Source organism: Balaenoptera physalus (assembly GCF_965194825.1).
Source record: "Balaenoptera physalus genome assembly, chromosome: 14".
NCBI classification, from domain to species: Eukaryota; Metazoa; Chordata; class Mammalia; order Artiodactyla; family Balaenopteridae; genus Balaenoptera; species Balaenoptera physalus.
In genome coordinates this window covers 50460670-50476746 of record NC_138893.1, presented here as the reverse complement: position 1 = coordinate 50476746, position 16077 = coordinate 50460670, and the positions used below count along the sequence as shown (strand labels likewise).

General features: G+C 38.6%; 1 protein-coding gene across 2 annotated transcripts in view; it reads left to right on the top strand.

Moving 5' to 3' along the window:
• SLF2 (SMC5-SMC6 complex localization factor 2) overlaps window positions 1–12647 on the top strand; it is a 41965-nt gene extending 29318 nt beyond the window's left edge. For both annotated transcript variants that reach the window (XM_082425103.1, XM_082425102.1), the window contains exons 16-20: window positions 2515–2646; window positions 3085–3162; window positions 4828–4914; window positions 6857–6925; window positions 9342–12647. In XM_082425103.1, the coding sequence (XP_082281229.1) occupies window positions 2515–2646; window positions 3085–3162; window positions 4828–4914; window positions 6857–6925; window positions 9342–9377 (402 nt within the window). In that variant the 3' untranslated portion in view covers window positions 9378–12647. The remainder of the gene's footprint in view (window positions 1–2514; window positions 2647–3084; window positions 3163–4827; window positions 4915–6856; window positions 6926–9341) is intronic.
• The last annotated feature ends 3430 nt before the right edge of the window (window positions 12648–16077 follow it).

Sequence of the window (16077 nt, the reverse complement as noted above, 5' to 3'; positions counted from 1 at the left end):
TTTTAATAAATGGGAGAGCTAGTGATGTGTAGAGAAAATTGATGGATCCTACGTCAAAAGTACTGAGGTTAGAGCCTAACTCAGGCATAATACTATTCATGTAATCTTTAACATGGTACTTAACTAATGAGACCCTGTTTCTTTATGTGTGAAATAGAGACAGTATCACACCCTCTACCACATAGGATGGTTGTGGACAATTAGATGAATTAATGTATAAAAAGTACTGGGAAAGGGCTTCCCTGGTGGCACAGTGGTTAAGAATCTGCCTGCCAATGCAAGGGACACAGGTTCAAGCCCTAGTCCGGGAAGATGCCACATGCCGCAGAGCAACTAAGCCCGTGTGCCACAGCTACTGAGCCTGCGCTCTAGAGCTCGTGAGTCACAACTGCTGAGCCTGCGAGCCACAACTACTGAGCCCACGTGCCACAACTACTGCAACCCGCGTGCCTAGAGCCTGTGCTCCGCAACAAAGAGAAGCCACCACAATGAGAAGCCCGCACACTGCAACAAAGAGTAGCCCCCGCTCGCTGCAGCTAGAGAAAGCCCGCGTGCAGCAACGAAGACCCAATGCAGCCAAAAATAAATAAATAAATAAATAGATTTATTTTAATAAATAAATAAATAAAAAGTACTGGGAGAGGGCTTCCCTGGTGGCACAGTGGTTAAGAATCTGCCTGCCAAGGCAAGGGACACAGGTTCAAGCCCTGGTCCGGGAAGATCCCATATGCCACGGAGCAACTAAGCCCATGCGCCACAACTACTGAGTCTGTGTGCCGCAACTACTGAAGCCTGCACACCTAGAGCCCGTGCTTTGCAACAAGAGAAGCCACCGCAATGAGAAGCCCACGCACCACAACGAAGAGTAGCCCCCGCTTGCCACAATTAGAGAAAGCCTGCACGCAGCAACGAAGACCCAATGCAGCCAAAAATAAATAAAATAAATAAATTTAAAAAAAAAAAGTACTGGGAAAATCATAATGTGCTATATAAATATGACATTATTTATTTAATTAGTTCACCTTGTCAATGTTAGCAATTTTATCACAAGATTAGAAATTGCAGAACTATTAAACATTAATTGCATCTTGTACCTATTTTAATATTAAACAGTCTTTAAATTATAGAGCTTAAATGTGGTTGCCCAGTAGTGAATATATCATGTATATATGAGTGTGTATAAACATGTCCTATAGAAACCCCACAATGAGAAGTCCTGAAGGCTTTTTACAAGCATAATAGCACTAATGGGGTTATTCATAGTTGAATCTGAAAATTCAACACAGAACCTGATCTAGACGTGGTGTTCTTGTTTGAATTGCAGTTCAGTACAAGATAGTCCGTTAGGTCCTACAGATTAAGAAAAAAAAAGTGAATAACATAGAGACTCTGACCTTGAAAACATAATGTAGTGGTTGAAACAGAATTAAGCAACCATTGTGGTACAGTGTAGCAAGAACTGTGATGGAAGTATGCACAAGGTGCTGTGGGACAGAGAGATTGAAAAGGACAGCTGGTTTCTACATTAATAGAGTTGATGTAGATTTCATTCTAGATTTTTTGGGGGACCACACCTGAGCCACCAGGGTAATTAGCAAATAGCTCTCAGTCCTTTCAGTGATATTTACTGCCATCAAAAGAGAATTCTTGGACTTCCTTGGTGGCACAATGGTTAAGAATCCACCTACCGATGCAGGGGACACGAGTTCAAGCCCTGGTCCGGGAAGATCCCACATGCCGCGGAGCAACTAAGCCTGTGCTTCACAACTACTGAAGCCTGCATGCTTAGAGCCCGTGCTCCGCAACAAGAGAAGCCACCTCAATGAGAAGCCCCGCGCACCGCAATGAAGAGTAGCCCCCGCTCGCTGCAACTAGAGAAAGCCCGCGTGCAGTAACGAAGACCCAATGCAGCCATAAATAAATAAATAAATTTATTTATTTAAAAAAGAAAATTCTTTTCAGAATTCAATAATGCTACTCACGGGGAGGAAGATTCAACTCTGCTGCCTTTCAAATAATTTCTCAAAGGAAGTCCTCCCTTTGACCTCTATTGTAATGCCATTTGGTCTCCTCCTTAAGTTTTCATCCTCAATTACAAGTACTAAATCTTTAATATCCCTTTTAGGGAATTCCGTGGTGGCCCAGTGGTTAGGACTTAGCGCTTTTGCTGCTGGGGCCTGGGTTCAATCCCTGAACAGAGAAATAAGATCCTGCAAGCTGCATGGCACAGCCAAAAAAATAAAATAAAATAAGATCCCTTTTAAGCAACTGGGGACTTTTTTTTTTTACTCTCATTTTATTGTAGTGAAGTTTAATAGTACAGAAAAGTCACATGACCTTGGTGGGTCATTTGGGGACTTTTAAGTAAAGAAGTGAATATCACTGGACTATAAGAAGCTAAAGGGGCAAAATTAGAGAAGGCAAAATGAACAGAGGACACACTGAAAAAAAAATAGCCTAAGAAAGAGCAAGTGTATTACCTAGTATTATTCAGTGTCTCCTCTCTTTTGATAGATATCAGTCTTGCATCGCTATCTTGTGCAAATGAAGCCTTCAGATTTGTTGAAGAAGATGGTCTTGAAGAAAAGGGCTGAACAACCAAATGGCACTATTGATGATAGTCTTCATTTGGAACTTGAAAAGCAGGTATCCACGGCTAGATCATCTCAAAAGAGTACATATGAGCATAACCAATGACAACTTCCTAACCATAGATGTTTCTGGGTTTAGAGACTAGATACATTCTAGCAAACACAATTATATAGTGAATGATATTTTTGTTTATTGCTGTCATGAAATTCTTCAGTTAACTTGAGGATTGAGGTAAAAGGATGGTTGTTGGTAATTTAATACTGGGAGTATTTTTTGTAGCCCTTTACTAGGGCAGTCGTGAGGTGGTAAAAGGAATGCACTTGAGTTAGAAATCGGAAACCTGGGATGAATGCTTGGCTTTTCCTTACTGACCAGCTCAGTTAACTTTAGCGAATCCTTAATCCTTCCTAGGCAGCTTTCCTAATGTATAAACTGGGATGACATGTATTCTAGCTAATTCATGGGTGTTGATTTTATTCATTTCTCTACCAGGCATATTACCTGACCTACATTCTTCTTCATTTAGTCGGTGAAGTTAGTTGTTCTCACTCTTTTTCTTCTGGACAACGGGTAGGTATTTTTTAGTGTTTTTTGTTTTTAATAAGTGTCACTATTGATGGAATAAATGAACATTCTTTATATAGGAGAAAACTTAATAAAATAACTTATCAAGTTACCTTTGGATTCACTATAGAAATCCCAGTGTACACTGGAAAGAGAGAAGTAATAGTAACCTTGCAGCCATGTCACTGACAAAAATTATTTGTCTGCACATGTTGGTTCTGTTTACTGGAGTGGAACTTAACTGTGATAACTTGGCAGTAGTGTAATACATTAATAAGATATCAAGATCACCAAATACCAAATGGGCTAGCTCTTAGCTGGTTTCTTCCCATCTCTGCTCCCACTCCACTTCCTGTTTCTTTAGAAATAATGTTTGCCTTCAAAATTAAACTGATGGTAAGTCAGGCTACTTCAGATATGCATTTCTAAATTATCTCCCCATGTTAAGATTTTCATTTTGAATTATTTTATTCTTCCTGTCCTATCATGTTCCATACTCCTGGGGAAAGTTCTTGTTTAATTCTTCATGTTTCACACCTTAGGTAATCCAACCCCTGTTTAAAACTTTGTATCTCCTTAGGCATGATCAGAAGGACACAAGACTGGTTCATGTCTTTTTATAAACACCGCTGTACATAGAACTATGTTTGCTCTCCTGATTGGAACCTAACATAGTCATCTATCTGTTCTTATATATGGTCTTTACATTTTTAAATTATTTTTTTCTGATTAGAAAACAATCAAGGATTATTGCTTTAAAATTCAATTATTATAAAACCATATAAGGTAGAAAGTGAAAGACTTTATAATCAAGTGCCCTCCTATAAATTTCTCCATAATTTATGCATATACTAACATAATTATTTTTTTAATGAGGTCATGTTATTCATATTATTTGCAACTTGTCTTTCTTTTTCCCCCACTGTAAATTACTGGCACATCTATCTAATAACTGTAGTATTTCAAAACCTTTATGGATGAACATTCCTTTCTGTATGATTACATGAACCTTTGGAACCTTTGGAAGCATTACATGAACCTTTGGAAGCATTTCTCTAGGGTAAATTCCTAGAAGTAGAAATGTTAAATCAAAGGTTATAAATTTTTCAAATTTTAATTATTTTAAAATGGTTGTTATCACATTTCCCTCCCAAAAAATGTCCATTTACATTCTCACCTTAGTATATTCAACCTTAGTATATATATATATGAGTGTGACTGTTTTGGACCATACACTTCTAAAACTTAAGACAATTTTTCAAGGAACTACCACTAAACCTCCTTTTGTTCATAGAGAAAAAAATAGGTTAGCTGTTACTTGAATATTTCATTAGAGAATGTGTTAATGGAAAGACTCTTAAATTTCTAGGCACTACTTCACAGTCTGAATTCTAGGGTTGATTTTCATTAATGTGCCTTAATACATAGCAAAACAACCTTTATTTTTGTGTATATTTTATGCATTAACTAGCAATAAACCATAACAGTCTTACTGTGTGGCAGTTAGTACTTTTTACTGATATGACTGCTATTATGTTGGATGGTTAATATCAGAAATTGCTAAGGTAGATTTTTTAAAATGATTGTTAGCTGTTCTAGCTACATGATCTTTTCTTTGTTAATTTGTAATGCTTCAGAGTTGTTTTCATCCCTTGCATTTGTTTTACACAGAAACACTTTGTGCACCTCTGTGGGGCTTTAGAAAAGCATGTTAAGTGTGATATTAGGGAAGATGCAAGACTGTTTTATAGAACAAAGGTAAGTGTGTGTTTTTCTTACTTATTGTTAGTTTTTTGTTTGTTTGTTTAACCTTGGTTTCATTAATACTTGAGTAAGAAAAGCATATAAACCTCTCTTTAAGAAGGAACATATAAGATTAGAAATATGACTTTCTCCTTTAATAACAAATTAACTTCTACTAAGTACTTCTAGCTAGATTGAAAGTAAAGGAGGGGAAAAACTCTCAAAGCAAATACATTTTAAGACAAGCCGAATAGAAAAGCTGAATATATGAGTATGGAGTTAGGAAAGCAACTTTGGTATTAATAAAACAATTTGACGATTTTTCCTGAAACAAAACAGGTTTTTCTGGAAACTTTTTCTTCTAAGGTTTTTTATTCTAAATCATCTTTTAGCTTTTGTAGTGTAGAGCCAATCCATTCTTGCCATTTGTGTTTGGATAGTTTCGGCTTTGTAACTTTATATTTTACATTAATTAGCTGTAAAGGTCAGATATTTCAACAATGCTCATTTAGATTTAGTATCTGTATTTATTTTACTAGATTTAAGTTAAATAAAAAATGAGCAACTAATGAAATTGTATCAGATTGCAGATTTTCAAATACATGTAGGGGATAGCTCTTTGCCTTAGAGTGGAAACTGTAGTTTCAGAAGCACATTCTTTTGAACATTAAAGTTACTGGCCCATAGAACTTGGTGGTAGTGGCTACTGCTGACAGACGTGCTAAGGGGGACCACCCAAGGTTTTTGTTTCTTAAAGCCAAGAGGCTGGGCATAGACTGCTGCCAGGGCTCCTCTTACTTAGAGCAGAGAATGACACAGAGGTCTGTGGCAGTTGCTTTCAGGGGATGGTCCTGCTGAAATAGATGAATTGCATGCTTCTCCACAAGCATCTGGTAGAAAAGGTGGTGATTGTTTTAGAGAAACTGAATCTGCTGAACTCTAAATGGAGAAAAAAGCAGACCTTGAAATTTACTTTATAAACTTAAAGCAACTATAAAATTCCTGACCTGTTTAAAACATTTTGTTGTGACTTCCCTGGCAGTCTAATGGTTAAGACTCTGCGCATCCTCTGCAGAGGGCATGGGTGCGATCCCTGGTCAGGGAACTAAGATCCCACATGCCGTGTGGCACGACCAAATAAATAAATTAATTTAATTAAATAAAATATTTTTGTCAAGCAATTATGTCCAGGAACTAACTGAGAGTCTCTAATGTGGTAGGAGTTTAACACAGAGACTTGCTAAACCTCCAAATATAGGAATAGATCAGGTATTTAAAGAGGATTCATAGTGTAGTCTACCTTTGAACAACACGGATTTGAGTACTGATTCTGTCCAGATTGTTTCAGCTTCCTGCCCTTGGGTGAGTCATTTATCACTTTCTTTGTTTTTGAGGCAGAGAGAGCAGTATGATTTTCTGCTGTGCGGGGGCTTGGCACCACTAACCCCCGCGTTGTTCAAGAGTCCACTGTACTTTGCAAAAACGTAGAGAGGCTTAGCATTGAATTTTGGATCTCCTAATAGTGTGAAAAGGAACAAACGACAACCCTTTTTTGTGGCCTTGAGTCTTTCAAATAGAACTTGGAAGGCAGGGAACAGCCAAAGCTTTGGGTCCTGTAACAAAGGCCACTCTTCAGCATCCCTTTGTGGGTGTTCAAAAGACAGCGAGTTGGAAATATAAGTGTCTTGAAGGCAGGGAGTATGTTTTTCTGGATGATCTTTAGTAACTAATGGGAAAATGGAGTCCTAAGCATTCAGTATTTTAGATATGGTGATGAAGGAAGGTCTTAGTAATCACTATGACTTGAAAGCCCCTCCAGAGGTTGAGGAGTTTATTCTCTCTTAACAGAAACCACATTGAGTTGTCGGGTGTGGGTCTGTCACAGCTATGAGGTCTTTTGTATCAAGCATTAAATTGTTTTGCTCTGATCCCTTTTCCCCTTCTTGATATTTTTAAGGTAAAAGATTTGGTTGCCAGGATACATGGAAAATGGCAGGAAATAATCCAGAACTGTCGGCCTACTCAGGTGTCGTTTTATTAAACAGTTTCATTTATTCTCAGTAGTTTTGCTAAATGTTATTTCTTCATACTATTCAAAAAAAGTATGACAGAGCACTTGCTTCTAGGTATCCTAAAATGAACTGAAAGCCCCAGTATAATATTTTATGTATGTTTTTAAATTTTTGTTTGCTCTTATATTCATTAATTTATTTCCAAAGGTGTTTGAGCCCATTTTAAAATGTTACATTGCATCAAATGGAGGTTATTTCACGTGGAGTATTTTTCTTAATGTCTTTATTAAGATAAAATTCACATATCATTCATTTCACCCAAAGTGTACAGTATTTTTTAGTATATGCACAGAGTTGTGCAATCATCACCACAATCTAACTTTAGAACATTTTTGTCACTCCAAAAAGAGATCACATACCCATTAGCAGTGACTTCTCATTCCCAACCACCTGCACTCCCGTCCCTACTCCACGCCCTAGGCAACCACTAATCTACTTTCTGTCTGTATAGAGTTGCCTGTTTTTTATATTTCATACAAATGGAATCATATATGATGTAGTCTTTTATGACTGGCTTCTTTTATGTAACATATTAAGTTAGTCCATATTGTAGCATGTTGTATGTCCTTTCTATTGCCAAATAATATTTCATTATATGGATATATCACATTTTATATATCTACTTATTAAATGAGTTGTTTCCACTTCCTGGCTGTTATGAATAATGCTTCCATGAACATTTGTGTATAGGTTTTGGTGTAAATGTATGATTTCAAATGAAAACATTTTGGGCATATACCTGGGAGTGGGATTGTTGGATCGTATAGTAATTGTGTGTTAAATGTTTTGAGGAACTGCCAGACTGTTTTCCAAAGTGGCTTCACTGTTTTACTTTCCCACCAGAATGTATGAGGTTTCTAATTTCTCCACATTCTTGCCAACACTTGTTATTATCTGTCTTTTTGATACAGTCATAGTAGGGGGTTGGACATGGAATGTCATTGTGATTTTAATTTGCATTTCCCTAATAACTACTGATGTTGAGCATCTTTTTATGTGTTTATTGGCCATTCATATAGCTTCTTTGAAGAAATGTCTGTTCAAATCCTTTGCCCATTTTTAAATTTTCTAATTTTAAGAATTTTCCATGTGTTCTAAATACAAGTCCCTCATTAGGTATATAATTTGCAAATATTTTCTCCCATTCTGTGTGTTATCTTTTATTGTTTTGATAATATTTGTAGAACAGAAGTTTTTCATTGTGATGAAGTTCAGTTTTATCTTTCTTTTTCTTTTGTCACTTAGGGTTTTGGTGTTATATCTAAGGAGACTTTCCTTAAGAGAGGCATTGTTTAAACACGTGATGTTAAGTTTGCCATCCTGCTTACTTACAAACCAACTAATATGGGATTGTCTAAAATGCTTCTCGAATTTTATTTATTTTTAATTTGGCCACGCCATGTGGCTTGTGAGATCTTAGTTCCCAGACCAGGGATTGAACCTGTGCCCTTGGCAGTGAAAGCACAGAGGCCTAACTGCTGGACTGCCAGGGAATTCCCTGCTTCTCAAATTTTAATGTACATAGGCTTCAATAAGGAACTTGTTGAAATACGGATTTTGATTTAATAGATCTGGAGTGTAGCCTGAGATAATTCTGCATTCCTAACAGGTTCTCAGACTGATGCCAATGCTGCTGATCCGGAGACCATACTTTCATTAGATAGGGCCTAGAAGTTGCTCATATTTTATATAAAAGTAGCAGGAACACTGAAGATGAGTTAAGAAAAGCAGTCTCGCTGTGTTATGACACTTTGACTCTTTTGCTGTTGGTGTTCTTCATAAGATAGAGAAGTCTTTGAGAAATCTTAAGTTAACGTTTTGTTGTTCTTGTTTTAGTTTTTAATCTCAGTAGACTTTTTTTTTAGGCCTGCCATTTTTGTTGACGTAACATTAAAACAGAAAAGAATTTAATACCAAAATTTTGTATTAATCAGCTTAACAGGGACTTCCCTGGTGGTCCAGTGGTTAAGACTCCGCACTCCCAATGCAGGGGCTCCGGGTTTGATCCCTGGTCAGGGAACTAGATCTCGCGTGCCGCAACTAAGACCCGGCACTGCCAAATAAATAAATAAATAAATAATTTTTTAAAAATCAGCTTAACGTTTTACTTAATCTTTTTAAATATGTCCCTCCACATGTGTGTGTTACTGAGGAAAACATCTTGTACTTACTTATACTTTAAAAAAATTTTTAGACTATAAAATGTGAAACTTGAATCTGATTACCGTAAATTTTCAGAGCAATGTATAATATCAAGACTTTATTACTTTCATTATCAAAGCCCATTGTCTGATGATTAGTGGTTTTATAAGGATTAATTCATAATCTGATTTTCCTTTATTCTGTTTTTTTCCCCCTTCCCTTTTCTAGGGGCAGCTTCATGACTTCTGGGTACCAGATTCTTAACAGGAGTTGCAGCAGCAAAATTATGAACCAAGAGAAATTCAATAAGAGCCTTTCCTAAAGGAGTAGAAAGTAGTACAGAACCCAGTGGAAGGATAAGAAAATGTTCAGCAGATGTGCTACTTGAATATCTAGTATGAAGCTGGTAATGAAGAAATTGCCATTTCTGAAGCAGATACGAAATGCGATCTGCTTAAAAAGGCAACCGGCCTTTTAAAAGAGCAGAATCCCGTAACAAGAGGGGAGGGGTGGAAGCAGCTAATAGTTGCATGTCTAACCTTCCCCTGTTAACTCTTGTTAAATTGTAAGCCAGTTATCTTTTTTGTTTGTTTGGATTGTATTTGCCGCACTTGGATAATCACAGAAAGGATGTAAGAAAGGGTTTGGATGAACTTGAGGAGATGGACATGGAAACCAAGATCAAGTTCCAGTTGGTTTAATTTTCCATCTTGGTTATTTTACGACTCAAAGGGAACGCTTAGAACTGAGTTTACTAATAGAAAGGATAAATCTCTTCTGTTACTCCTGTAAACCACTGGCGGGTTTTAATCCATGCATTTTTCTTGGCTATTCAAGATTATAAATCTGTTGGGTTTTTAAAATACATCAGAACAAACAGTTGAGAAACAGAAGTTTGGTATATTGTCAGATCCCCTTAAGGGGAAGAGTTTAAGCTATAAAATAGTGGCTCTGTTTTTATTCCAAAACATACATATGCAGTTTGTTTTGGATTTTCTTTAAGTGCATATATATATATATATATATTTTTTTAATACTGGTTAAATTTTAGAACCTTGGCTAAATCTTAGAATTCTGGCCCTTTGTAGCCATATTACAGAAGTCTATATTGTAAAACCTTAAAGATCTGGACATGTTTCCAAAAACCTTACTTTCATGAGTATATAACCTTGGCAGAGACCTGAATGGCATTTATTCTTTGGTACACTACGCACGCGTGTGTATGTGTGTGTGTGCGTGTGTGCTTGTATTTTAAATTCGTTGCACTTGAAAACCACAGCTGCTCTAAATTCTTAAACACTGGAAAGCCATCCTTTGGTTTAAATGGTGGAGGGTTAGTAGAAGTGCACATGCTGGTCTTAGCCTAAGGGCCTTTTGAAGCCTTAGGTAGTAATAGCCTCTTACTTAGCTAACTGAAAAATTCTTTTGTTGACTGAGTGTCCCTTTTAGGAGGTTTGTTTCTTGAAAGATAATGCCAGCTTTGTTTTCCTTTCTTTCAATATTGACTTGGATGACACTGCTCTCCTGAGCATTCTGCTTCCTCCAGTTGTGAGGGAAGGATGATGGAGGGGAAGGGAATTGGGCTTGACGTTTATGGTTTGAGAGGGGAGAAAATAAATTTTTAAAAATAGCTTTCTACCTCTAAATTGAGGCTTAGGAGTAAAAACCATTTTATCTTAAATTTATCATTTAAAATAGTATCTAACTTTTGAGCCCATGTCAAGCATTGAGCAGTTAGAGACTTTATAGGGAAGACTAAGTTAATCCAGTTCCCAAGAACCCGGGCTGAATGAGGCTTCAAGAGTCAGACCAACAAAAGTTTTATTCTGTGTTGAGTTTACTGGTAAGAATATTATTATCTTGATACTACCTCTCAAGGGTATTGTTAGAAAATGCCACTTATGGTTAATGAGATAGATACAAAGAGTTATATTGACAGAAGCTTGAAACTCTGGCATCTATCTGCCCAACGATGGGGGCTTTCACTCTCTGTAATTTAATACTTTGTAGATACATTATTTGTGTGTGATTTTATAAGTGTCCATATTTTTCTCATTTTGCATTGTGTAAAGTGTACAATATCTCAAAGTATAAAATACTGCTTATATTGCTTGTAATTACAGTGTGTAAATATTTTCTAATTGTGTACATTGACAGGGGGACAAGTGGGTTATTCAGGTTTTTTTTTTAAGTGACCCTTTTGTATTGCAGTTTCAAAGGATAACTGCCCATCAAATTTAAAACCACTTTGATACATTTTTATTTAGCAGTTCCAATAAGAAAAGTCTCTATTTTTAATTGTCTTTCTCCATTAGAGAAAAATACTTCATCTGTCCCTTTAAAATCAATGGCCAAACATCAGTTTGGACCCTTGTATTTATGACTTTGGTAGGTGTCTTTAGTCTCCAGGTCATATTCCAGCCAGTATTTGCATTGGGGTTCTCAAAAATTTTTGTGAGTCTCTTTAGCACAATTAGCCCATGGTTTTTCTCCCAAATTAAGTAGTATCCTTTTCCCTCTGAGTCCCCATGCTTTGTCTCCCTCCTGCTGCTGTTGCCCAGTGAATGGGATGGTAGTGGGGGAGAATATGTTCATTGCACAGAGAATGTCAGGCCACTTTTTTGGACTTGGCAAACAAAGCTTGCACTGAGTGGTGGTGTGTTTGGCAATATTACTCGGCCAAAAATCACCTTGTCTAATTTTCTGGATATGTATGTCAAACTTATTACCCTTACTGCAAGCTGAAAAATAAGGTACTTGTGTTTATGCTTCTGTGTGTAACTGTTTGCCTTTTCTAAACTGCTTTTCTTGTTATCCTAAAATATAATTCTGTTGGTTATATCATGTTAAATGAAGAGGCTTTCCATGCACAAAATGCATCTATGTAGCAGTAAAGTAACAGCATTTTTACATTTTCTGTCTATCTCCTGAGGGCAGTGGTGCCTTTGTCACCTTTTAGAAGGCTGGCATTTTGTTTTTGTTTTGAAGTACAAGTAATAGCTTGCTTTGGACTTCACAAAAATCTCCCCAGATGTAAAAGAAAATGGTGTGTTGTCATCCAGGCTCAGTTGGAGCATTTGTATTTTTATTTCTGTCAAAACAAGTATAGTTGGTGGGGACTGGCCAGTAATAATGTGTGGAGTCTTTAAACCAAGAGTAGTTTTGAAATTTAAAAAAACAAAAATTTAAGAGGTGACCCATTAACAAGTGACTGAGTTGGAGAATTAGGGGAGGACTGTTCTGGTTTGTCTCTAAGGAGACAAGTTAGGGTACAGGTGGCTTGGGCATGTAGAGCATGATCTGCAGTTATTTCTTATTCATTAACAGTGTTGGTGCACCTCCTTATCCATGTGTTTGTTTTCCCTGGGCAGTCCTATCAGCCAGTTAATCCACCAGCTTTTATGAAGTTTACAAGTAAATGCAGATTTCCTTTTTCTTTCCTTTTTTTTTTTTTTAATTTTATACTATTTACATCTTGTTTTAAGTCCTATGAATGTATGTGTCTGTTATTAAAATGGCTTTTTCTTCACTTTGGACATGTGTTTAGTAATATTTGTTTGGGAGTGGGGATGGTTAAGTATCTGGAATGTCCTGATTCTTCCCCTGCCCCACCTAGTTTTTAAACTGATTTCTTCCTTTCTTCCTCTTGCATTGGATTCTCCAGTCAGTTTTTTAGCTTGATGTTTCCTGTTTCTGGAATACATAAAGCCATAGTTGTACATAATTCACTTTTATATAACCCAATTAATAATTTGCTGCATACTTTGCAGTCAGGAATTTGGTAATCTCATTTTTAGATTACCTCATTCACTATGTCCATTCAGCAACTGTTGAGTACCTACTGCATGCTAAGCACTCTTTTTAGGATTCGGTGGTAAACAACACAAACAGAGCTGTCATGAATCTTACTTTCTGAAATCCAGGTGAAAATATTTTCTGTTATTAGGCAAAGGGGACTGGAAAAGAATTCCCTCGGCCTGGCTCCCTTGTTCTAGAGCTCAGGGCAAAGAAAGGGGAAGCCATACAGTGCAGAGGCAGAGCTTAGGACCACTTCCAACCTGCCAGGCAGATACAGCTCTGGATATGCCAGCTGAGAGGAGACATAGGTTGAGACCTCCTCACAGGAGAAACTGTTCTTACGAGCTCAAAGAAGGGCTGGGCATGGTTGCCAGAGGCTTGAGTTCCAGAACCATGCCAGTATTTCTTTTCTCCCTTCTGACAGGCTGGTTAGGAGGAGACCAACCCGCCTGTGAGCACTTTTCTCCAGACGTGGGATGGAGGGGTAGGGGGCAACAGCCTAGGCAAAGCAGAGAAATTGCCTTAAATACTTACTGGGAGACAGGCAGTATAGCCTTTACAAGTTAAGGGCCTTGACCTTGCCCTTAGTCCTGACCTCAGATCCCAGATTCACCATACCAGCCATGTGATCTTTGACAAGTTACTTAGCTCCTCTGAGCCTTAGTTTCTTCATCTGTTAAAAGGAATAGTAACAGTGTCTACCTCAGGATTAGTGAGGGCTAAATAAGCTAATTCATGAAAAGTGCTTAGCAAAGTGGCTGGCATATAGCAAGAACTCAATAAATGATAGCTGTTATTATTTAGCTCTACTTTGAGGCTCTTCTCAGATGACAAAATTGATCTTGGCACTTTGGGGTTCACTGACATCTGAGCAAACCATATCTCTTAATATTACAGTGTATGTGTGATTATTCCTTCTGATACAGGGACCTCCAGAAGCTGCTCTGTCCAGCTCTGTCTCTGCTGGCAAAAAAATTGTGATTTTTTTTTTTTAAACCCAGCATGCTAAAGCTAAGAAAGGAATGGTGGGTGGTGATTTTCCATCATTTGTGGACATGTCCTAACACTCCCTTTTCCTTGCTAACCATTCCCCAGGCTGGAGTCAAGAGAGGGCAAACCAGAAGGCCCAGCTTTGGGTCTGACTCCAAGACGACTGGCTGGGAGGAAAACTTAACAGGCAAAACAGGCTTCTGAGGCACAGTGGGACAGACTACAGCATTATTGCACTGGTGACAGTGCCTACAGAAGAAGCACCTCAGCTGTATGTGTGGCCAAAATAAAGATCACACCAACTAAAGGGAGAGTACTGGGCAGACCAGAGCTGGAGATGGCAAAGTAGGAACAGAGATGCTGCCACAGTGAACAGGAAGCAGGACAGCTTGACTAGGCCAGAGTTCTCTTGCCTCAGGGAACCTCTGCTCAAGTTTCAGGATTTCATACCTACCCCCTTCACCTAGGATCTCTGCTACAGTGAGTAAAATGCTCTGTGCAAAGCCTGGAGCCAAACGCTGGTGTGTAGGTGGCTGAGGACAACCAGCACTGCCCTCTGCCACTCTCTTACAGCGGAGTTAGGGAGAATAGCCTAGCAAAAATAAAACCCATATTTGTGTTCTGTGTTTCTGAAGTACACCAGAAGGTTTTCAAATGGGATCCTCTCATAGCCACCCTATGAAGCAGCCAGGGTAGTGACTTTAGGGGTAAGTAACAACCCACTCAAAGAACGACCTTCCTATGTCCCAGGATACAGATTCATGGCTAGGTTAGGATTAACTGCTTGGTTTGATTTTGAATCTCTTTCACTGTCACTATCCCCTCATTCGTATTTTATCAGCTTTATTTGTAGAGAGGAGTATTGTCAATCGAAGGGGCTTCCTATAGAAAGTTCCATTAATTGCTGTTACATCTGATCATTTCATTAAGTTCAGAGATTGAAGTGGGAGGACAGCAGAGAGAAATGGATTTGGTCTGAATCTATATTATCAGAGATAGCGAAGTAACTGCCCAGCTACAGTTTAGCAAGTGCCATGCTGGAACTCAACGCTGTGATTTGTACATTCCGTTCATTTGAAAATGTGTGAGGTTCTGAATTGGCCATCAGAGCACCTTAGAGGAGAAAGGCTTGCCTCGTAGAGTGTACGCAAGTGGGATGCCAAACCGACCACCAAGTCACTTTGGCCTTCTTGCCACCTCCTGAGGTATCTGAGGTTGGCACTGAGTTCTGTGAGAACATGAGGAGCTGTGTCCCTTAGCCCACTGGCCCCCTGCAGTTTAATTTCTCTCCGGTCTGGTACCATGGGGCTAGCAGTCTTCCTGCCCTCCCTCCACTGTCCCCCAACCCACTTTCCCACAAGGACTGCAGATGTATTTTTCATAGCCATGTCTCTCCTGGTCTTCCCAGCTTGGACTTCCTTACTCAATCCATCAGCTCTTTTTTAGGATTTTTTTCTGTAGTCTTTTCTGCACTACTTGCTGACTTTTCCCTTCTGTTTCCTACTAGGAACCTTCTCATCTCATCAAATCAAACTCACTTTCCTCTTTCATGCCCCTTCCTGTCTGCCTACTCCCCCAACACTCATCTGTGCACAAACTTGCACACTTCTGCCTTTGCTCTGACAATTCCCCTTCAGGTTTACCCTGCTTCCCTCTTCTCAGGCTTTTCCAGTCCTGATTTCAAGGCAAGTTGCTTAACCCCTTAGAGCCTGTTTTCCAATCTATAAAATAGGGCTATTAATCCCTCAGGGTGGAATGAGGCTACAATGAAAAAAAAGAAGTTGGACACTCTTTGTAAAAGTTTGTGTACATTTTATTTATTTATTTTGGAATCTTAGTTCCCCAACCAGGGATGAAACCTTTGCCCCCTGCAGTGGAAGCGCAGAGTCCTAACCACTGGACTGCCAGGGAATTCCCTGTGTATACTTTAATATAAACATCTCTCCCCAGCTATCTCCCCCTCCACATACACACACATCCTATTTACAGAGTGCTGGGGTGGTGGAAGTGTGACGTGGGCTCTGCTGTCTAGCAGTCTGCAGTCACACACAACCGCACAAACTACGAGACTGTATGTGATGAAGTGCCAAACTGAGCTTTGGGGAATTCTGAGAAGAGGGATGACATGTCTTTCCCAGGGTCCCTTCAGTTAAATAATGGCAGCTACTTTAATCCT